The 23,192-nt window shown below is 36.5% G+C and overlaps 1 protein-coding gene across 1 annotated transcript; it reads left to right on the top strand.

Annotated features, from left to right (window-relative positions):
* Window positions 1-10,135: 10,135 nt before the first annotated feature.
* LOC122319070 (germin-like protein subfamily 2 member 4) lies at window positions 10,136-11,201 on the top strand. The gene is made up of 3 exons (XM_043136949.1): window positions 10,136-10,335; window positions 10,436-10,572; window positions 10,650-11,201. The coding sequence occupies exons 1-3, from the start codon at window positions 10,227-10,229 to the stop codon at window positions 11,058-11,060; spliced, it is 657 nt and encodes a 218-aa protein (XP_042992883.1). The 5' UTR covers window positions 10,136-10,226; the 3' UTR covers window positions 11,061-11,201.
* The last annotated feature ends 11,991 nt before the right edge of the window (window positions 11,202-23,192 follow it).

Raw genomic sequence — 23,192 nt, 5'->3', positions numbered from 1 at the left:
ATGTATATATAAATTATAAATAGTCTAATATGAATTGGGGATAAAAAAAATGAGATTATAGCTTAAAAAAATAATAATAAAAAAAGATAAAAGGCCGAAATACCGGGCAGTACGTAGGCCAGTACAGGTTGAAATACAGGCCGGTATTTCAGCCGGTACGAAACAGATACCATACCTGTACCGGACTAGTGACCGGTACGGTACGGTACCAAAAACACTGATTTCAATATCCAGTAACAATATTTAAATTAAAATTAATGATCTTAATCTCTCTAATGGATATATAGAATTGTTTTACAAATTAGGGATATATGTGTGTATAAAAGACAAGTATCACTGCCAAGAGCCTAATGGTACATGACTCGATCCTCCAAATTGAAAATCTAGATTCGAAAGAATCGAAACTCTCATCTCTTTTATTAGAAAAACAAAACAAAACAAAACAAAAAAAAAAAATTACCCCTTGATCTACGGGTGTGATGTCACTTGTCGGGGATAATTGAGACAAGTTATAGTAGATAAAGTGGGCCTGCATTAGATATTGTAGCCAGCCGAGATGCTTGAAAGTTCAAAGTTATGGCCGGTCTGGGCTGCCCAATTGCCCTTTTCTCTTTGTTTATTTATTTTTATTCTTTATTTTTTGTTTTCCATTTAAATTTTTATGTTCAGATTTTATTATGTTTATTCATCCCATGCTGGATTCTTCTAACGACTGAGTTCTTTTTCTTTTGTAGATCACTTCAACTTACTTCAGAAGGTGGTTATTGAGATCGGAAACTGTGCTAAGATTAATGTATAAATGAAGATCACGACTTTCCATTAATATATATATATATATATATATATATATAAATATTTATATATGTGTGTGTGTGGTTGTCACTTATCAGGGGTTTAAAACATGTTATGGTAGGTGAAATGGACGATCTCTTGCAACCTAAAACCTTTGAAAGCTCTGGTTCTCTTAACCCAATTATGTTTGCATCATGTCAATGTCACTCCAACCCATTTCAAATTACTTATTAATGAAATATACTATTTTTTCAACTTTGCATAAAAATTTTAAATCTATCTCAATCTATTTTATATATTCAAATATATTTCTTAATTTATTTATATTAAAATCCATTTTAATGTGATCTACAAAACACATATTGATATTGTGTTGGAAGAGACCGCCAGCTTTTAGTACTATAGTCCAATTTGTACCTTAAAAAAAGTTTTTTTTGGGGGGGGGGGGGGGGGGGGGGGGGCTAGTGTGTCTTTTAAAGTTTTACTTGGCATTTGGAAAATGGCCATTTAAAATATCTCCAATATCCTTGTATATATCTCGAACCTAACAATCTACGATTATATGTTGTTGCTATAACTATAAATGAGCTTTATAAAAAGAAAATTATAAATTAATGTGTCTCGATATAATATGTTTGATATATTTTATAATAAAATAAACTTTATAATATTTTATGAACTTATTTTTTAGTCAAACAAGTGTCATGTCCTCAACATTTAATCCTAATGCAGCATTATTACCTAAAAGGTAGTTGAAGGGGAGTCCCCTCTCTAGGTAGGTGGGTTTTCTCTTTATGTTTCCTTGTGAAGCTTAGAGCTTGGCCTTTTGGATATTTGATCTATAGAGTTTCAATTCGGAGATCTTTTCTAGATCCTATCATCGAGGAAGAATTGGCTAATTTATGTGAGGGCCTCAAACTAAAAGAGGATGAACAACAAGAGATCAACCTTTCCGAGAAGGAGATTCTCCTCTCGAAGGAAGTCAGTAAGTTTTGTCTCGCAACGTTGGTGATTGCTGATAAAGAAATAAATAGGGGGGCTTTCAAAGCTATGATGAATAAGATATGGAAAATCGACGGGAGTCTGAAATTCAAGGAAGTTGTGAGGAATGAATTCCTCATTGAGTTGCAGTCAACATCCGAGAGGAGCAAAGTGCTTAAGGGGCAGCCATGGTCTTTTGAAAAAAACTCGGTATGCCTACAGGAGTGTGAAGGGAGCATTGCTTTGAGAGACATGGATTTCTCCCATGAATCCTTTTGGATATAGTTGAACGACCTTCTTTTTGCCGGTATGAACAAGAGCATGGGGAAAAACTTGGGGGATAAATAGGTGAAGTCATGATTGTGGACGTGGATGATAAAGGAAGAGCATGGGATAGTTTCCTTAGAGCAAAGGTAAAGATTGATATTACTAAGCCCTTGGCAAGGGGAGGAGTTCTTAACATGGAGGGGTCCCGCCACTGGATCACTTTCAAATACGAGCAATTGCCAACTTTTTGCTTTCATTGTGGTGCAATTCTGCATGGCAAGACAACCTACCCTAGGTTTAGCTTCGATGGCAGAACCCGTGAGGAGTACCAGCTCCAATACGGTCCATGGCTTAGAGCCAAGCTTTCTTCCAAATTGGAGCATATCCATGCATGGCCCAAGAGCAGTGGAAGGGCGGTGGAACCAAATGTATTCCGACAAGGCTTCTCGGAGGAAAGGAGTACAGAGAAGGGAGGGAAAGCCGCTACTCAGAAAGGCTTTCACGGTTCGAGGTCAATTCCAATTGACAAAGGAGACACAGACTATAATTACAATTTCAACTCTGGAGATGTTGACTTTCTACACTTAGGTTATCAAGGCGCCTGCCTCTTCCCAAATGAGGAAACTTAAGCATGCTGAGAAGTCATTCACGAGACTGTAGACAAGGAAGATAGAAACACTGCTTGCTTAAGCCCAATTGACCTTGTAAATCCTCCTACAGCCCTCCTGATGGTCGATCATGACATGTCGCCTATAGATAACAATGTTCAGGTTAGTCCATCTGCTTCTATCACGCCTCAAAAGTTAACCAAACAAACCAGGAATTCTAACTGGAAAAGAAGAGCTAGGGGCAGGTTAAATAGTTTTACAAAAGACATACTGAGCTAGGGGGGAACTAGAAACGGTCATAAGAAAAGAATTCTCAATCCGGGAGGAAAGTCCCCTAAAGGTCCTAAATGGGCAAGAAAATTAATATTGGCAGAGGTTGTTCAACAGTCCTGCCAGTCACCATGAAAACGTTGTCTTGAACTGCTGAGGGCTTGGGAACCCTCGGACAGTTCTCGAACTCCACCTTTTGGTGAGAAGTAAGTCCCAAAATCTGGTTTTCTTGTATGAAACAAAATGCTATAGAAACAAAATGGAACTCATCTGTAACAAACTGAGATTCGATTCTAGTTTTATAGTTGACTATGTTGGAAGAAGTGGAGGTCTGGCTACCTTTTGGACTAAGAACACCAATGCTGAACTAGTGTATTTTTCCTTAAGCCATATCTCTCTACACTTTAAGTCTAAGGATAGTAATAAAAACGAAATTATCACTGGCTTCTATGGCCAACCAATGACTGCTAGAAGAAAGGATAGCTGGAGCGTTCTTAGACTTTTGAATGCTGGCCATGATACACCTTGGATGTGTATAAGGGATTTCAATGAAATCATATCTCAGGGTGAAAATTTTGGTTTAGCTCCTAGACCTCCTAAACAAATGGAAGACTTTAGACATGCATTGATGGATTGTGACTTAGGTGAAGTTGGGTTTAAGGGGTCCAAATTCACATGGTGCAACAATCGTGAGGGGACAAATTTTACTAAAGAAAGACTTGATAGGGCCTTAGTCAACTGTGCATGGAACCAACTTTATACAATAAATTCTGTCTCAATATTACCAGTTCAATGCTCAGACCATAACCCTTTATTCATTTGAAGTCAAGGATTCGAGTCTAGTATCTATCAAACAAAAAGGGTCTTTAGGTATGAGGAAACATGGTCAAAAACTGAGGAATGCATAGAAGTCATCAAGAGAGCTTGGTATGGCTCCTGACAATCTAGCCCAAAAGTCACCAGAAGGGGTTTTGAGAGATCAAGTTCCAACTCAAAGAGTAGCATAGAAACTCGAATAGAAACAAGTAGAAAATGGGGGATCATAAAAGACAAGCATTAAGAGTGTTGTAAGAACTTAACAATGGCCAAGAAACTGAACAGATTAGAGCTATCCAAAAAGAACTGGATAGTTACCTAGAGGAAGAGGATCTGATTTGGAGGCAAAGAGTGAAACAAAAGTGGCTACAAGAGGGGGACAGAAACGCAAAATATTTTGATAAGTGTGCCACTCAAAGAAAACAAAGGAATCTTATTAGAAAAATTCATGATGAGTAGGGAAATATACTATCCACCAGAGAGGACATTGGGGAGGAGTTTCAAAAATCTTACCAGAACTTGTTCTCTTCCTCAAATCTAGTAGGTATTCATGAAATCTTGGCACAAATAGAACCAACAATCACTGCTGAGATGAATATGCACCTGACAAAGGCTTACACTAGAGAGGAAGTGGAAAAGGCTATCTTTGAAAAACTACGAGGTGAATTCCTCTTCATGCTTCTTTTCTACATTAGTTACACCACCCATGAGAAGTAGTTGTAAATGTTCGCTACGCATAATCATGTTAACTATTAATTTGTATAACTTGAATATGCAAATTTTATTGATACGAATATTCATCACTAACCTCAAGTAGTGCTCAATTTCTGCACAGTTATTCAAGACATACCATCGAGCTCTATCAAACTTTTTCCACTTAGGTCATAGCCTCCTTATGCATCTATGGGACATACGGTTTGAGAAAACACAAAAAATGATGATGAGACTCATATTTGTCCACCTTCATAATTTCGGTCTGGTCTCATAAATCTGGTATCAACCCCATGGAAATACATTGAACAAAATGTATGTCATTTATTATCAGTGTATAATTCTGCAATCAAACCTTCTGGACCAACCTTATTCCTCACTGATCACTTAAATTTTTCCAAAAACCGTTCAATAGAATACATCCATCTATATTGAACTGGGTCGACAACTAAAGCCTCATGAGGTAGGTGCACAGCCAAATGAACCATTACATCAAAGAAATAATGCGGGTACAAACTCTCCAATTTACACAATATCACTACGAGGTCAGCTTGCATTTTTAACAATGCATCAACTTTCAACGATCTACTACAAATGCCCCTCAAAAATCCCCCTGATTCTGTGAGTGCTGTACGAACATCTCGAGTAAGATTTCCACGCACACCAATTGGCAACAGAAGCTGCAGAAATACATGACAGTTATGACTTTTACGACCAGATATCTTCCAATCATGAGTTTGAAAATTTCTTGACATGTTCGAAGCATATCCATCGGGTAATTTGATTGTCATGAACCAGTCGCAGAATTTCTTTCTCTCATCATTTGACAATGTATACAAACTGAGGGGCATATAGACTGAAGACCCATTAGATTGTAAATACAACTCTGGTCTTGTCCTCAACTCCTTTAAATCTTTATGAGAGTTAGCTATATCTTTCGTTTTCCCTTCTATTGACATCAGAATGCCCAAAATATTCTCACATTTTTTTTTTCAATATGCATAACGTCTAGATTGTGACGCAGTGTTAATGTAAAATTTCTTGTAGTGATGCATGATGTGATGACCAAGCACCACCATGATTCATGCACTGTAGCCTCAACATAGAAGACAAGATTCCCATGCCTGCTGCCTGCGATCACCTAGAGCACAATAGACATATTCTTCATAGTATAGCAGAGCAGCCACCACCCCTACACAGCATACCATAGCATAATTCTTAGCATTTTTTCTTTTACAATTTACCTTTGTACATAGCCTACAACCTCTCAAATTGTACACTGATTGGTTGTTCTTTAGTGCTTTATTATTGTTGCTTTAAGTCTGAGGATGTATATATATTTTCAATACCCCTTCTTTGTAAACAGATTTATTATTTTTCTGAATGAAACTATCTCCAGTCATTCAAATTTTTCTCAGCCTTTTTCTTCCCTTGTCATTCTTCCTCAATTCTTAACATATCTTAAGAAAACAAGAGCTTATGTCTTCTGAATTATTTCCTTTTTGGTGCATGTTTTTAATTTAATTCCCAGTTTTTTATGTACCGGACATGTGGTTGGGGACTAGTTGCCATTGCACTGGAACTGTAGTTTAGCACTTTGCTCAACCACAAGTGATCATCCTTCTGGTAGTTCAACCAATTAGTTGCACAAAGTTTTGTTCATCAATTAAGATGTACATATATACTCTCATATGTTAGAATTGATAATGTTATCAGATTATATATTTGTAAATGGATATACTAAATCTAGAAATCGATGGAGGAGGACCTTATCAAAAGAAATAAATGGAGAAAAATCATATGAAATTTTCGTATCATGAACAAACTACTTGTGTTCTTTTATTTTTTGTTGTAGGAATTTTTAGAATTAGGGTCGAACATCTGAATGACAACCAAGCTGTATTCAATGATTGAGTGAAGGGGCAATTGAAAGTAACTAGAGCGTTCGGTGCTGGGTTTCTTAAGAAGGTCGATCAGTTGCACTTGTAAATTTAACCTATCTCAGTTTCTTAGCTACACACTATTTCTTTGAATGTTTTGCAGAATTGAATCTATAAGATGGATATTCTATGTCAATATATATATTTTCCTTGTCATTAGGAATAGAAAATAGAGGAGGAAATGCAACTATGGAAACATGATGTATATGCTGATTACTCTGGTTATAAGGACATACTAACTAGAAATAAACCAATAATGACAATAGTTTTTATAAGCATGATATTGGAGCCAAATGATACTTGTACTGGTTATAAGCATGATGGTGGGTACTAAAGAAAAAGCTTAATGTATGTACTTGAAATTACTCAGAAGGAGATAATGTTATTATGGGGTGTGGAGAGGGTGCAACAATATGAGAAATACCTTGGGTTGCCTCCAGTTGTAGGAAGATCAAAAACTCGCGCTTTATCAAATATTAAGCACAAAGTTTAGCAAAAACTGCAATGTTGGAAAGAGCATATTTTATCACAAGGGGGAAAAGAAATCCTTATTAAGGCAGTAGCTATCTCCATCCCTATGTATTCTATGAGCTGCTTCTTGCTACCTGGGGGACTATGTTCTAAACTTGAGGCTTTGATGGCAAGGTTCCGATGGGGCCAGAAGAAAGATGAGAGGAGAATACATTGGGTTAGCTGGGACAAAACGTGTGATTCAAAGTTCAGAGGAGGCTTGGGTTTTCGAGACCTCAAAACTTTTAATCTGGCACTACTAGCTAAACAAGTATGCAGGATATTACAGGTAGAAAGATCATTGCTACAAAAGGGCGTATAAAGCCCGATAATTCCCAAAAAGTAGTCTATTTGAAGCTGGCTTGGGGAACAATCCCTCTTATGCATGGAGAGGAATATGAGAAGCTAGGAAGTGGTTAAAAGCTGGTTGTAGGTAGAGGATAAGGGATGGAAAAATAGTTAAAATCTAGAAGGATCACTGGATACCTGGGCATAAAACTTTATTTACTACTTCTGATGAGATGCAGGTTGTTGATGATGAAACATTGGATAAGCTGTTGAGTGGCCAAACTAGGTGGTAGGATGTTGAAAAAGTCAGAGCTCTATTCAATCCAAAGATAGCATAGGTTGTTTTAAAAATTGTGGTCTGTCCAGGTGCTCAAACAGATAAATGGATCTGGTTTCCAGAGAAAAGTGGATGCTTTAGTGTGAAGAGTGCATACAGGGTGTTTAGAGACAGAATTATTGATAAGTCAAGGGAGAGCTCGAGTTTCTCTAGACACAAGACTCTTTGGAAAGCTGTTTGGAAGATGCCTTTACCCAATAAAATTAAGGTGTTTGCATGGAGAGCATGTAAGGAGGGACTTCCTACAAAACTTAACCTTGAGAAGAGAAGAGTCAAAACAGAAGGGAGCTACTGTTTTTGCAAGGAAGTGTTGGAAGATACTTCTCATGCTCTTTTCTTTTGTCCTGAGATCAGAAACTACTGGAAAAAAATATGTTCCAATTGTGCAAGATTTGGATCATAAGATGCTTGTTATGGAAGTTGCAAATGCTGTAAAGGAAAAACTACTTTGTTTTTATTGGCATGGAGTTTCTGTTATAGGCAAAACAAGATGGAGATAGAAGAAAGTTGCTCTAATATTAAGCAAGCAACTGATTATACTTTAACTGTGCAATTTATGTTCAAGGGGGCCCAAGAGTTGCAAAACTCGAAAGTCAAGGAACTATGCTGCTGGAAACTACCTTTTATTGGCTTCTTAAAGTTTAATGTAGATGAAACCATGTTCTTTGACAGGCACAAAGCAGGAATTGGGGCTGTTTTGAGGGCTGAAAAGGGGGATGTTGTCTTGGCAGCTAACAAAATTGAACATGAAGTAAATGAGCTAGAAGACAATGAACTCTTGGCCATGTTTAGAGGTCTTCAAATACGTGCAAACATGGGAATCCATAGATTGATCTTGGAAAGTGATAGCCTGCTGATGGTCAATGAAGTGAATGCAAGCAAGGCCTTCTTCTCTGTTTTACGTGATTCGGCATTATTACCTACATTTACAAGGGTCCAAATGGGATAAATTCTACTATAAAAATGTAAGAATTACAGAGCTTTCCTGCCTATTTTTCTCTTTTGTATAGGATGAATGGGATGCGAAGGAAGAAGACTAAGGGAAAAAATGTTAGGAAAGTTTCGTTCTTTATAACACTAAAGTTTGAAAAGTATTAGATATAAGGTCATCTTTACAATTTTTTTATATAACTACGTATTAAAAGAGATGTTTTTCTATTTTATTTTTTTGTATAAATAATTTATAAAATAACATTACATTAAATAAATATTTTTATTTTATAATATAATCATATAAAGAGTTGTAAAAATACTGTACACTCCTAAATTTCTCTCCAACTGCCTTCTCTCTTTATTGGGTAGTATGCATTATTTAGTTGACATAGCAGTTGGCAAGGCACGAATCTCAATTGTTGGTTGTAGTGGATATATATATATATATATATATTAAAAATAGACTCTAGGACTCTGTTTTCATCGTCATGATAAGGTCTCCTCTCTCTCGCTCTCAAAAGAATCCCCTGTGTTATTCATCACATTTTTCTTCACCTCTCGAAGGAATTACCACTTTTTACCTTTTTCTTCTTCATGGGTATGATATTTTTGAATGCTATGATGCTATATTCAGGTGGAGTAATGATTCAAATTACATTCCAATCCTTTCTACTATCTCGTAAATGATATTTACAATCATGTAGTATACAATCACCATGCAATTCCATTAAAAAATGAGTAAATGCAAAATCTACATATCTACGATTGTATCTAATATTATAATTTGCGACATCTCACAAAGAATTTTTATAAAAAAGTCAATTATCACCGTAATTTACTATTCTGTTAATAATGCTTGTATGGTTATGCCTCTCTCTGTGAGCTTACTTCCAACAATTGCAGAAAAGGGTCCCCATTTAACAACTCTGTTGGCTTGATTGTATACAAAAGTTAGATCCAGTGGGGAAACTTATAGGTGAACTAAAAGCATCCGCTTTGGATCTGTTAAAAGTTTCTATACAGCTTAGTGTGTAGAGAGATAAATACAACAAATCAGCCTCTAACATTTATAACTTCTCGACTGAATTTTTAGAACAAAATCGAATGCTTGATAAGTAATGTACGACCCATCTTATGTGTGTATCTTTTTCTCTACACCCTAGAGAAGAACCATCTAAGTTGGTAATAGTTTTGACCATCTGAAAATCTCACATACTGTATCAATTTCACATTGATTTTTTCTCTAGTGTATGCAACCATCTTCGGCAAGTTGTGCAGGATTTTTCGAAATTTTGTGTCTTTGTTTGTCACCTTATCAGCAATCTCCAACCACATCTCATTGAATTGGAAATGATTTTTTTGGTTTCAAGTTATGTCTCACTTTAAAGTTCTATCTTGAATAGCGAGAAATGTACGCTATTTAGCCAGGCAGGCATGAAGCTTTTCCAAGCCCCATTGATTTGATTTGTGTTATTGTTTAACAAAGACACATACAGCAAAAAGATGCCCAAAAACGTTAATTTCTACTGGCTTTCTTCTTCACCAACTTCTTTCACCCATTCAAACTAATAGAAAATAGTTTCTGTTTACGTCTTCATTGGGAAATTGCTTCGAATTTAAGTTGGAACCCTGTTATTTATGATCACCAATGTTAGATGTGTATATAAATAGAGTAGCAGGCTGTTCTTTCTCCATATTCGAACCAAGCATTCTACTCGCTTTCTTATCTTAGTTTAACCAATACCTCAGTCTCCTTTCAAGTCATTTCCAATCATGGTGGCAAACGTTCTTGCATGTCTGTTCATCTTTGCTGCAATCTCCAGCTCTGTGGCATACGATCCTGACCCCCTTCAGGATCTCTGCGTTGCCGATCTAAAGTCAAGTATGTGATTCATTTTAAGTTCCTAGACCAACTTTACATATTTTCGGGATTGTTCTTTTGATGAAATGCTCTCTTATTTTCCTTGTCATTCGTGCAACAGAGATAAAGGTGAACGGGTTTGTATGCAAGGACGATGCAGAAGTCACGGCAGCAGATTTCACCTTCGCGGGCCTGGCTGCGCCAGCTCTCATCAACAACTCGTTTGGTTCAAATGTGACGACAGCCAATGTTATGCAGGTTCTGTTCATTTAGACAATTTTATTTAATGCAAAATATGGAAATTACAATTTGCTTTAACGGCATATTCCCGACAGGTTCCAGGCCTTAATACGCTCGGCGTGTCGTTGGCGCGCATTGACTATGCACCCGGCGGACTCAACCCTCCTCACACTCACCCGCGAGCCACCGAGACCATATTCACTCTGGAAGGCGAGCTGTTTGTAGGCTTCATCACCACAGCAGACAAGCTCATCTCCAAGACCATCAAGGAAGGTGAGATCTTTGTGTTCCCAAGGGGACTGGTCCATTTTCAGAAGAACGTTGGCGACAAGCCTGCTTCTGTGATCTCGGGCTTCAATGGCCAACTGCCGGGCACCCAAGTCGTTGCCACATCACTTTTCGCTGCGTCACCGCCAGTGCCGGACGATGTGTTGGAGATAGCCTTCCAGGTGGATGGCAAGGTGGTTGACGAAATCAAAGCAAACCTTGCTCCCAAGAAGAAGTAGTGAAAGAACTACGAGTATGGGCCGGCCGCCCGTACGCTCAATATATATACTGTGGACGGTCCTATGAATAAGATATGTAATGGTATGCTATGAATAAGATATGTAACGGTCCTATGAATAAGAGACTATATTCAAATGCTATCTTGATTTGTCAACTTCTTGATCAGGTTTCCAATGATTTCAGATTCAATAGTTGTTGTGGGATTAGGCCCCATTTAGATTTAAAAATCATCTCATTTTATCTCATCATTACAACTTCATTAAATTCACATACAAAATATAATAAACAATTCAAGTTTTTTAAATTTTAAAATAATAATAATATTAAAAAATAATATTCTAACAATATTTTTTTTAATTTTTATCTAAAAGCATATTATCTCATCTCAATTGAATACAAACCAGTCAAATCCCCTCATATCCGAACAAGAAATTGAGAACTTTAAGTTTGAGGGATTAATATACAAACGAAAATGCTATTTATATTTATAATTTTACTTATATTTATAACTTGATGAAAGCTATCTAATTAAGAAACTATCGTTATTTTTTCCCTTTTGGTGTCATGTCAGATAAACGATAAACCAGAATACTTTGAATTATAGCTTAGATATGCGCAAGTTCATGAATAAGAGGATTTCAATCAATGTTTTGAATGCCGTACCGGATGGCATACCGGTCAAGACACTGGAACGAATTATTTCCGTATCGGTACCATTTCGTGTACCGTTTCGGAATAGTCGATATATAAATAAATTATATATATAAATATATATAAATTATATTTCAAAATAATAGTCCATATATGAATAAATTATACATAACTACATATGTATATATAAATTATAAATAGTTTAATATGAATTGGGGATAAAAAAATGAGATTATAGCTTAAAAAAATGAAAACCAAAAAAGATAAAGGCCGAAATACTGGCCGGTACAGGCTGGTACGCAAGACAGTACAGGCCGGTACGGCCCGTATTTCAACCGGTACGAAACAGATACCATACCTATACCAGCCTAGTGACCGGTACGATACGGTACCAAAAACACTGATTTCAATATCCAGTAACAATATTTAAATTAAAATTAATGATCTTAATCTCTCTAATGGATATATATATAGAATTGTTTTACAAATTAGGGATATATGTGTGTATAAAAGACAAGTATCACTGCCAAGAGCCTAATGGTACATGACTCGATCCTCCAAATTGAAAATCTAGATTCGAAAGAATCGAAACTCTCATCTCTTTTATTAGAAAAACAAAACAAAACAAAAAAAAATTACCCCTTGATCTACGGGTGTGATGTCACTTGTCGGGGATAATTGAGACAAGTTATAGTAGATAAAGTGGGCCTGCATTAGATATTGCAGCCAGCCGAGATGCTTGAAAGTTCAAAGTAATGGCCGATCTGGGCTGCCCAATTGCCCTTTTCTCTTTGTTTATTTATTTATTTATTTTTGTTCTTTATTTTTTGTTTTCCATTTAAAGTTTTATGTTCAGATTTTATTATGTTTATTCATCCCATGCTGGATTCTTCTAACGACTGAGTTCTTTTTCTTATTCATCCCATGCTGGAAACTATGCTAAGATTAATGTATAAATGAAGATCACGACTTTCCATTAATATATATATATATATATATATAAAAGTGGTTGTCACTTATCAAGGGTTTAAAACATGTTATGGTAGGTGAAATAGACGACCTCTTGCAACCTAAAACCTTTGAAAGCTCTGGTTCTCTTAACCCAATTATGTTTGCATCATGTCAATGTCACTCCAACCCATTTCAAATTAATTATTAATGAAATATACTATTTTTTCAACTTTGCATAAAAATTTTAAATCTATCTCAATCTATTTTATATATTCAAATATATTTCTTAATTTATTTATATTAAAATCCATTTTAATGTGATCTACAAAACACATATCGATATTGTGTTGGAAGAGACCGCCAGCTTTTAGTACTATAGTCCAATTTGTACCTTAAAAAAAGTTGGGGGGGGGGGGGGGGGGGGGCTAGTGTGTCTTTTAAAGTTTTACTTGGCATTTGGAAAATGGCCATTTAAAATATCTCCAATATCCTTGTACATATCTTGAACCTAACAGTCTACGATTATATGTTGTTGCTATAACTATAAATGAGTTTTATAAAAAGAAAATTATAAATTAATGTGTCTCGATATAATATGTTTGATATATTTTATAATAAAATAAACTTTATAATATTTTATGAACTTATTTTTTAGTCAAACAAGTGTCATGTCCTCAACATTTAATCCTAATGCAGCATTATTACCTAAAAGGTAGTTGAAGGGGAGTCCCCTCTCTAGGTAGGTGGGGTTTTCTCTTTATGTTTCCTTGTGAAGCTTAGAGCCTGGTCTCTTGGATATTTGATCTATAGAGTTTTAATTCGGAGATCTTTTCTAGATCCTATCATGGAGGAAGAATTGGCTAATTTATATGAGGGCCTCAAACTAAAAGAGGATGAACAACAAGAGATCAACCTTTCCGAGAAGGAGATTCTCCTCTCGAAGGAAGTCAGTAAGTTTTGTCTCGCAACGTTGGTGATTGCTGATAAAGAAATAAACAGGGGGGCTTTCAAAGCTATGATGAATAAGATATGGAAAATCGACGTGAGTCTGAAATTCAAGGAAGTTGGGAGGAATGAATTCCTCATTGAGTTGCAGTCAACATCCGAGAGGAGCAAAGTGCTTAAGGGGCAGCCATGGTCTTTTGAAAAAAGCTCGATATGCCTACAGGAGTGTGAAGGGAGCATTGCTTTGAGAGACATGGATTTCTCCCATGAATCCTTTTGGATATAGTTTAATGACCATCTTTTTGCCGGTATGAACAAGAGCATGGGGAAAAACTTGGGGGATAAATAGGTGAAGTCATGATTGTGGACGTGGATGATAAAGGAAGAGCATGGGATAGTTTCCTTAGGGCAAAGGTGAAGATTGATATTACTAAGCCCTTGGCAAGGGGAGGAGTTCTTAACATGCAGGGTTCCCGCCACTGGATCACTTTCAAATACGAGCAATTGCCAACTTTTTGCTTTCATTGTGGTGCAATTCTGCATGGCAAGACAACCGACCCTAGGTTTAGCTTCGATGGCAGAACCCGTGAGGAGTACCAGCTCCAATACGGTCCATGGCTTAGAGCCAAGCTTTCTTACAAATTGGAGCATATCCATGCATGGCCCAAGAGCAGTGACAGGACGGTGGAACCAAATGTATTCCGACAAGGCTTCTCGGAGGAAAGGAGTACATAGAAGGAAGGGAAAACCGCTACTCAGAAAGGGTTTCACGATTCGAGGTCAATTCCAATTGACAAAGGAGACTCAGACTATAATCACAATTTCAACTCTAGAGATGTTGACTTTCTACACTTAGGTTATCAAGGGGCTTGCCTTTTCCCAAATGAGGAAACCTAAGCATGCCGAGAAGTCATTCACGAGACTGTAGACAAGGAAGATAGAAACACTGCCTGCTTAACCCCAATCGACCTTATAAATCCACCTACAGCCCTCTTAATGGTCGATCATGACATGTCGCCTAAAGATAACAATGTCCAGGTTAGTCCATCTGCTTCTATCACGCCTCAAAAGTTAACCAAACAAACCAGGAATTCTAACTGGAAAAGAAGAGCTAGGGGCAGGTTAAATAGTTTTACAAAAGACATACTGGGCTCTTCCCCCCCCCCCCCCCCCCCCCCCCCGGGGGGGCCAACTAGAAACGGTCATAAGAAAAGAATTCTCAATCCTGGAGGAAAGTCCCCTAAAGGTCCTAAATGGGCAAGAAAATTAATATTGGCAGAGGCTGTTCAACAACCCTGCCAGTCACAATGAAAATGTTGTCTTGAACTGCTGAGGGCTTGGGAACCCTCGGACAGTTCTTGAACTCCACCTTTTGGTGAGAAGTAAGTCCCTAAATCTGGTTTTTCTTGTACGAAACAAAATGCTGTAGAAACAAAATGGAACTCATCTGTAACAAACTGAGATTCGATTCTAGTTTTATAGTTGACTATGTTGGAAGAAGTGGAGGTCTGGCTGCCTTTTGGACTAAGAACACCAATGCTGAACTAGTGTATTTTTCCTTAAGCCATATCTCTCTACACTTTAAGTCTAAGGATAGTAATAAAAATGAAATTATCACTGGCTTCTATGGCCAACCAATGACTGCTAGAAGAAAGGAAAGCTGGAGCGTTCTTAGACATTGAAATGCTGGCCATGATACACCTTGGATGTGTATAGGGGATTTCAATGAAATCATATCTCAGGGTGAAAATTTTGGTTTAGCTCGTAGACCTTCTAAACAAATGGAAGACTTTAGACATGCATTGATGGATTGTGACTTAGGTGATCTTGGATTTAAGGGGTCCAAATTCACATGGTGCAACAATCGTGAGGGGACAAATTTTACTAAAGAAAGACTTGACAGGACCTTTGTCAACTGTGCATGGAACCAACTTTATATAGTAAATTCTGTCTCAATATTACCAGTTCAATGCTCAGACCATAACCCTTTATTCATTTGAAGTCAAGGATTCGAGTCTAGTATCTATCAAACAAAAAGGGCCTTTAGGTATGAGGAAATATGGTCAAAAACTGAGGAATGCATAGAAGTCATCAAGAGAGCTTGGTATGGCTCCTGACAATCTAGCCCAAAAGTCACCAGAAGGGGTTTTGTGAGATCAAGTTCCAACTCAGAGAGTAGCATAGAAACTCGAATAGAAACAAGTAGAAAATGGGGGATCATAAAAGACAAGCATTAAGAGTGTTGTAAGAACTTAACAATGGCCAAGAAATTGAACAGATTAGAGCTATCGAAAAAGAACTAGATAGTTACCTAGAGGAAGAGGATCTGATTTGGCGGCAAAGAGCGAAACAGAAGTGGCTACAAGAGGGGGATAGAAACACAAAATATTTTGATAAGTGTGCCACTCAAAGAAAACAAAGGAATCTTATTAGAAAAATTCGTGATGAGGAGGGAAATATACTATCCACTAGAGAGGACACTGGGGAGGAGTTTCAAAAATCTTACCAGAACTTGTTCTCTTCCTCAAATCTAGTAGGTATTCATGAAATCTTGACGCAAATAGAACCAACAATCACTGCTGAGATGAACATGCACCTGACAAAGGCTTACACTAGAGAGGAAGTGGAAAAGGCTATCTTTGAAATGAACCCTCTTGAGTCCCCTGGCCCAGATGGTTTTCTAGCAGTGTTTTTAACAAAGTACTGGTCAATTGTGAGGGACAATGTGGTATCTATGGTGATAGAGCTGCTCAACTCAAGGTCTGGTTTCCATGCCATAAACCAAACCTTTATAACACTCATTCCCAAGAAACAAACTCCTCGATTGGTTTCAAACTATAGACCAATTAGCCTTTGTAATGTCCTCTATAAAATTATTGCAAAGGTTATAGCAAATAGACTTAAATCCATCTTGCCTCACCTGATATCTCCAACTCAAAGTGCTTTGTCTGGGGAAGGCTAATTTCTAATAACATCATAGTGGCATAGGAATTACTTCACTCTATGCAAAACAGGCTGAGAAGACAAAAGGAAGGTGTGATTGCCTTAAAACTCGACATGAGTACGTCCTATGATAGAGTCGAATGGAGCTTTCTAAAGGCTGTAATGGCAAGAATGGGATTTGACAGTTCATGGATAGAACTCATTATGCAATGTATTGGCACTATTTCTTATTCTATTCTACTTAATGGCTCCCCTCAAGCATCTTTCAAGCCTTCAAGGGGCATAAGACAGGGAGACCCCCTCTCCTCCTATTTATTTATCATCTGTTTAGAAGTGCTAAGTCAATCTTTAAATCAAGCTGAGCATAGGGGTGTCATTTCTGGTTTTCCTATAGTTAGAGGTTCTTTGTCTGTTAATCACCTCTTCTTTGCAGATGATAGTCTAGTATTTTGCAATTCCCTTCCTTCTAAATGGAGCAGGTTAAAGAACATCTTAAGTACTCATGAGTTAGCCTTTGGTCAGAGGCTTAACTTGGAGAAGACCTCGATTTACTTCAACAAAAAAAACCAAGCCAGCCTCTCAGTAAGCTATATTGGCCACAACAGGTTTTTGAGCAACATGTTCATTTGACAAATACCTTAGTTTACCATCATTTGTTGAGAGGTTTAGATCAAGGGCCTTTAATTCCATTCTGGACAGAGTCAAAGCTAAAATGGGTAGGTGAAAATCCAATTTACTCTCCCAGGCAGGAAATGAGATTCTTCTCAATTCAGTTTATCCAAGCCCACCCCACTATGGCATGTGATTTTCAAGATTCCAAAGAGCATCCTCAGAAATATTAACAAGTTAATGCAGTCCTATTGGTGGGGGTAGATAGGAAAAAAAAAAAGACAAGTTACATTGGGTGAGTAGGAAGGGCCTAGGCATGTCAAAACAATATGGTGGGCTCGATTTTAGAGATTTTGAGGACTTTAACATGGCTTTACTTTCTAAGCAAGTATTGAGGCTAAATCAAAACCCTTCCTCTTTGGTTGCTCGAGTGCTACAAGCCAAGTACCACCCTTGTATTGACTTCTCTCTCTAATGCAAGTTTAAAAAAGGGTGATTCCTTTATTTGGCAAAGTATTATGGTTGCTAGACACCTATTGTTTGAGGGGCTTATATGGTAAGTTGGGAGTGGGGAAACAATTAGAGTTTGGCACGACAAATGGATCCCCACCCCATCTTCTTTCAAGATTCAATCTCCCCCGTCAATTCTCCCTTTAAAGGTCAAATTTTCCTCTCTAATTGACAAGGATACCCATAAATGGATTGTCAATCTGGTTGAGGCTACCTTTATTGAGTCCGAGGCTACAAATATTATGAAACTCCCAACTAGCCCTTGTGGAAGCCAAGACCAGTTGACTTGGAGTTGCATAGGTAATGGTAAATTTTCTGTTAAGTCTGGTTATCACCTCCAAGGCACACTCACAAAAATTTGCTTGGGACAATCATCAATACCAAAGGCCTCCCCTGTACTTTGGAATAACATTTGGAAAATTAAACTTCCTTATTCAGTCAAGACCTTCTTGTGGTGAGCAACCAAAGACATTCTTCCAACCAAGGTCAACCTACTTAAGGAAAAGGTGCTGGATGTCTCAAATTGACCAATTTGTCTCTTGCATCCTGAAACAGTGACTCATGCCCTCTGGTCGTGTAGGGTAGCTCAAGCTATCTGGAGTGGCTACTTGAGGAGGTTACAAAAATGTTCAGTCATGGAGGGCACTTTCTATGAGGGCTTGGATCACTTTTTCTCAATCCTGTTAGGGGAAGAACTTGCTGAACAACATATGCACTTAATTTTATTTGGAAAAGAATGAACAAATGGGTGTTTGAGTCTCATTTTTCCTCACCCCAGCAAGTCATTCAATGAGTAGCATCAAGCATCTTTGACCTCCAAGTGTATCAACTAGACATGCAGAAACTGAAAAAGACTCCATCTGCATATGACTTAGCTCCCACACGGTGCAAGCCCCCCTCGAAGTACTACAAACTTAATTGGGATACCACTATCGACAAAACTCACTGCAAGGTGGGTATAAGTATGATAATTAGAGATTGGGAGGGAAGAGTTAGTGTCACTTTGAGATCCACCAGTGACTTATATCCTAATCCACTTCTAGGAGAAGCAGTAGCTATACAGAGAGCCATCACCCTTTGCCTCGAGCTATGTATGTCTTCAAACATCATGCTGGAGGGGAACTCATTGCAGGTAGTTAAGGCTATTAGAGGAAATGATTATAGTTGAAGCTCAGTGGGTTTGATCATTCATGATGCGAAAAAATGTTAGCACAGTTTCAATCTTGGTCTATCGAGCATGTTCCTAGGAAGGTTATTTCAGTGGCACATTGCCTAGCAAGGAATGCATTTGATCTCTCTGAGGAGAGCATTCTTGTAGAGGACTATCCTCATTGTATTAAGAATCTTCAATGATTGAGTAACGAAATATATGTTATGTTTGAAAAAAAAAAAAAGAAAAGAAAAGAAGGTAGTTGAAGGGTATAGTTGAAAAGTGGAGTTTCTTTTTGTATTTCTTGCGGGGGGAAAATAAAAAGAGTATTGCTAGCGTGCCGCTCAGTTTTGACTGCTTGGCGTGCCCGCTAGCACAAATTTGTCTTCTCCTTGCTTTTTTCTTTTTTATATTTTTTATATTTTTTTAACATATAAAAATATTTTTTTAAAATAAGAAAAATATATCAATACACTAAAAAACACTTTCTTAATCACTAGGTTTAAACAATTTTATTTAATATGGTGGAAATTACGATTTGCATTTACGACATATTCCCCATAGGTTTCAAGCCTTAATATGCTCGGTGTGTCGTTGGCATGCATTGACTATGCATCTGGTGGACTCAACTCTCCTCACACTCACCTGCAAGCTACCAAGACCATATTCACTTTGAAGGCGAGCTGAAAGTAGGCTTCATCACCACAACAAACAAGCTCATCTCCAAGACCATCAAGACATGTGAGATCTTTGTGTTTCCCAGGGGACTGATCCATTTTCAAAAGAACAATTGCGACAAGCCTGCTTCTATGATCTCAGGCTTTAATGGGCAACTGCTAGGCACCCAAGTCATTGCCACATTACTTTTCGCTCCGTCACCACCGGTGCTGGACAATGTGTTGGAGATAGCCTTCTAGTTGGATGGCAAGGTGGTTGACAAAATCAAAGCAAACCTTGCTCCCAATAAGAAGTAGTGAAAGAACTACAAGAATGGCTGCTCGTACTCTCAATATACTGTGGACGGTCCTGTGAATAAGATATGTAATGGAGTGCAATGATCTACCTATAATGAAAGACTAAGAGACTATATTCATATGTTATCTTGATTTGGTAACTTCCTTGATCAAGTTTCCAATGATTTTAGATTCAATAGTTGTCGCGAAATTAAAATCCCCTCAAATTCAGACAAGAACATGAGGATTTTAAGTTTGAGAGATTAATATATGAAGAAAAATGCAATTGATACTTACAATTTTACTTACATAACTATAGGTGCTGATGCATCATTTCTTGAAAGTAGTGAAAATCTTAACATTCGAGAATTGAAATTCAAATTAAAGGAAATATATATATATATATATATATACAAGCTTTGAGTACTTTCTTTGCGTGAATTGTGGGAGAATCATTTTTGTCCTTTGTGCCGAAAGTACAGCAGCAAGAATCTTCTCATAAAAGCATGCAACCAATTAGTCTTTTAAAGATGGTGGTCATTTGGTGCTTTGAAAAATTTATTGGTTTGTGTCGACAGATTAGTCATCAAATAGCCTTGGAGTGTCTTTTAAATCATGTCCAAATATGTTACTGTAAGGATCAGCAATTGAAGCTTCAGAAGATTTTTTGACTTAGTATCAGAATTATTTTTACCAGTTTTATCATTGTTCTGCAATTGCTTCTGTAGTTGATAAATCAAATATTTTTTTGTTAATCCTTGGATCAAATTCTTCTTTTCCTTGAATTAGAAGATTTGCTGGATTTATCAGATTTAACAGAAGTAGAACGTTTAGCAGAAGTCATGGCCCGAGTATTTGGATATTCAGGCAAAGCTATCTATTAACAAGTGGAAATTCCTCAATACTCTTCAAATTTGGATCATTTGAGAAAAGTCTTGAGCAATATTGTCAATAATATCTTGTGTAAGGGGAAATCTGTCCCACCACTTAACAAACCAATGTCAGACCAGTAAATCACCATTCCAATCGTAGCTCCGGTTTAATATCCAAGGGACTTTGTATCTCTTGCAAAATGGAGGAAGTAGGAGAATTTTTTATTATGTTGATCCATTTTGAAAATAATGGCAAAACGTCTGATGACTTTCTGAAGTTTTTCAAGGAAGACTTAGGGAATAGGGAAAATTTAGTTTTGCATTTTTTTATTTATCAAAATTCAGAAACTAAGAGTGTGACATTTCTAAAGTCTCAAACATCATAAATTTGAACAGACATCAATATAGTCATAGTAACAATAAATAATGTCAGAATGTTAGAGCCTCTTCGTTGTATAAGGATGGGATTCTCATTTTTCTTCTGTGATAATATTTAATATATAAGCACTAGGGTAGATCAATTTGGTTTTATTGATCTTGTCATAGATGAGTTTAATAGCAAGGGAATCAATCTGTGCTAGAATAGTAGAATAGTATTGGAGGTTTTTTTTTTTTAGGATTATGAGAAATCTAATGAAAATTTTGAGGAAAATAGGTCGAAGCAATTTTGAAGGAGTCGGTATATATGGATCTATTTGGTCTGAGCTAAAATAGGCTTTAGGAAAATAGTTTTTTAATGTACTCAGCTTTGGTAGCAGGTAATACTGAGTAGAATTAACAAGTTTAACATAAGGATCATAAGGCATAGTAAGAGCAGTTGAAAAGGAAACATGTATAACAATGAGAATACTACCAGGAGTAGTAAACCTGTTAGCAATATCAAGGGCATGGCCAGATTAGTAGGCTTATGTTTAACAATTCTGGTATTAGGTATTGGGGGAGGGGTTGTTTTTTGCAAGAATTCACGAGTAAGAAAATTAAGAATATAGTTTTTAGATCATTTAATATATTCAATATTAAAATCAAATACACTTAAAATTGATTGCCATATGAGAAAAATATGTTTTGATACAATGTTTTCAACATCTTTTTCTAAGACATATTTAGCACTTTTGCAATCAATGTATAATAAAAAATTTTGGTTTAACAAATCACTTTGAAACTTAGAAATATATAGTACAATGGATAATATCTCTTTCTTAATATAACTATAGTTAAGTTGTGCAGTATTCCAAACTATGGAATGGAAGCAAACAATTTGTTTAGATGAGCCAGGTGAAACAATTTGTTTCAAAATGCCACCATAACCAATGTCAAAGATATCTGTTTCAATGTTTTGAATACCATACCAGATGTCGTACTGGTTAAGGCATTGGAACGAAATATTTTGATACCGGTACCATTTCGCGTACCGTTTCGGGATAGTCGATATATAAATAAATTATATATAAAAGTATATATAAAAATTATATTTCAAAATAATAGTCTATATATGAATATATATATATATATAAATTATAAATAGTCTGGTCTAAATTGGGGGTCAAAAAATGAGATTACAGTTTAAAAAAAAAAAAAGAAAAAGAGGTACATTCCGGTACGGTACGGTATGAAAAACAGTGATGTGTTTCAACAATTTTAAAGGAACAAGAATTATGAATTCCAAGGCATGGTAGAGTTTCAACATATGCTTGAATTTGTTTAACAAGAGTAGTATAAATGTTAGTCCAAGGTGGAGGGTTTGAGTGTAGTCTCACAAAGAGTGAATGGTATTGTTTCCTCATGTTCTCATAGAATTCTACAACATAGTTGATAGAATCAAGAAATCTTTACAACTGGTTTTATCAAAACTAACATTAGGAAATTTTTTTAGCAAATTTGATAGCCCTATTAATAGGTCGAATTTTGCCTTTAGCAAGATCATAACTAAGGAATTTAATCTTAGTTTGGAATAATTTAATTTTCTTGGTAGAAATGACAAGACCATCTCATCTAATGATATCTAGAAATGATTGTAATCGTTTCCAATGTTCATCAATAGACGTTTAGTAAATGAGAACATCAAAAATAACATCAAGGAATTTTTTCAACAAATTTGATAGCCCTATTAATAAGTCGAATTTTGTCTTTAGTAATATCATAACCAAGGATTGTAAACGATAACCAATAATTTTGTCTTTAGATATCGTTTCTAATGATATCTAGAAACGATTGTAATTATTTCTAGTGATCATCAATAGACATAGAGTTGAAAATGGGTGATTGAGTTGAAAATTAAATGTCATTCATAATATTTTAGAATTCGCTTGGGGCATTCTTGAGTCCAAAAGGCATAACATTCCACTCATAATGACCGAATATGGTAATAAAGATAGTCTTATATTTATCGAACTCACTAATCTGGATTTGCCAAAATCCTGATTTCAGGTCAAACTTGGAGAATACTAATGCTTTACTAAGCCTATGAATCAAATCATTCTTATTGGGGGTTAAGGAACCTAATCCACTCTAAAATTTGTTAAATGGTTTGTAATTAATAACTAGGCA

Source organism: Carya illinoinensis, chromosome 8 (assembly GCF_018687715.1).
Source record: "Carya illinoinensis cultivar Pawnee chromosome 8, C.illinoinensisPawnee_v1, whole genome shotgun sequence".
In the NCBI taxonomy this organism is placed as follows: Eukaryota; Viridiplantae; Streptophyta; class Magnoliopsida; order Fagales; family Juglandaceae; genus Carya; species Carya illinoinensis.
The sequence above is the reverse complement of the archived record's forward strand: the minus strand, read 5'-3'. Positions and strand labels throughout refer to the sequence as shown.

Excerpts from the sequence above, each read along its gene's own strand:
- LOC122319070 (XM_043136949.1), top strand. The coding sequence starts at position 10,227 with ATGGTGGCAAACGTTCTTGCATGTCTGTTCATCTTTGCTGCAATCTCC. Across the intron at positions 10,336-10,435 it reads CGTTGCCGATCTAAAGTCAA|AGATAAAGGTGAACGGGTTT; the intron begins GTATGTGATTCA and ends TTCGTGCAACAG. Across the intron at positions 10,573-10,649 it reads CGACAGCCAATGTTATGCAG|GTTCCAGGCCTTAATACGCT; the intron begins GTTCTGTTCATT and ends TATTCCCGACAG.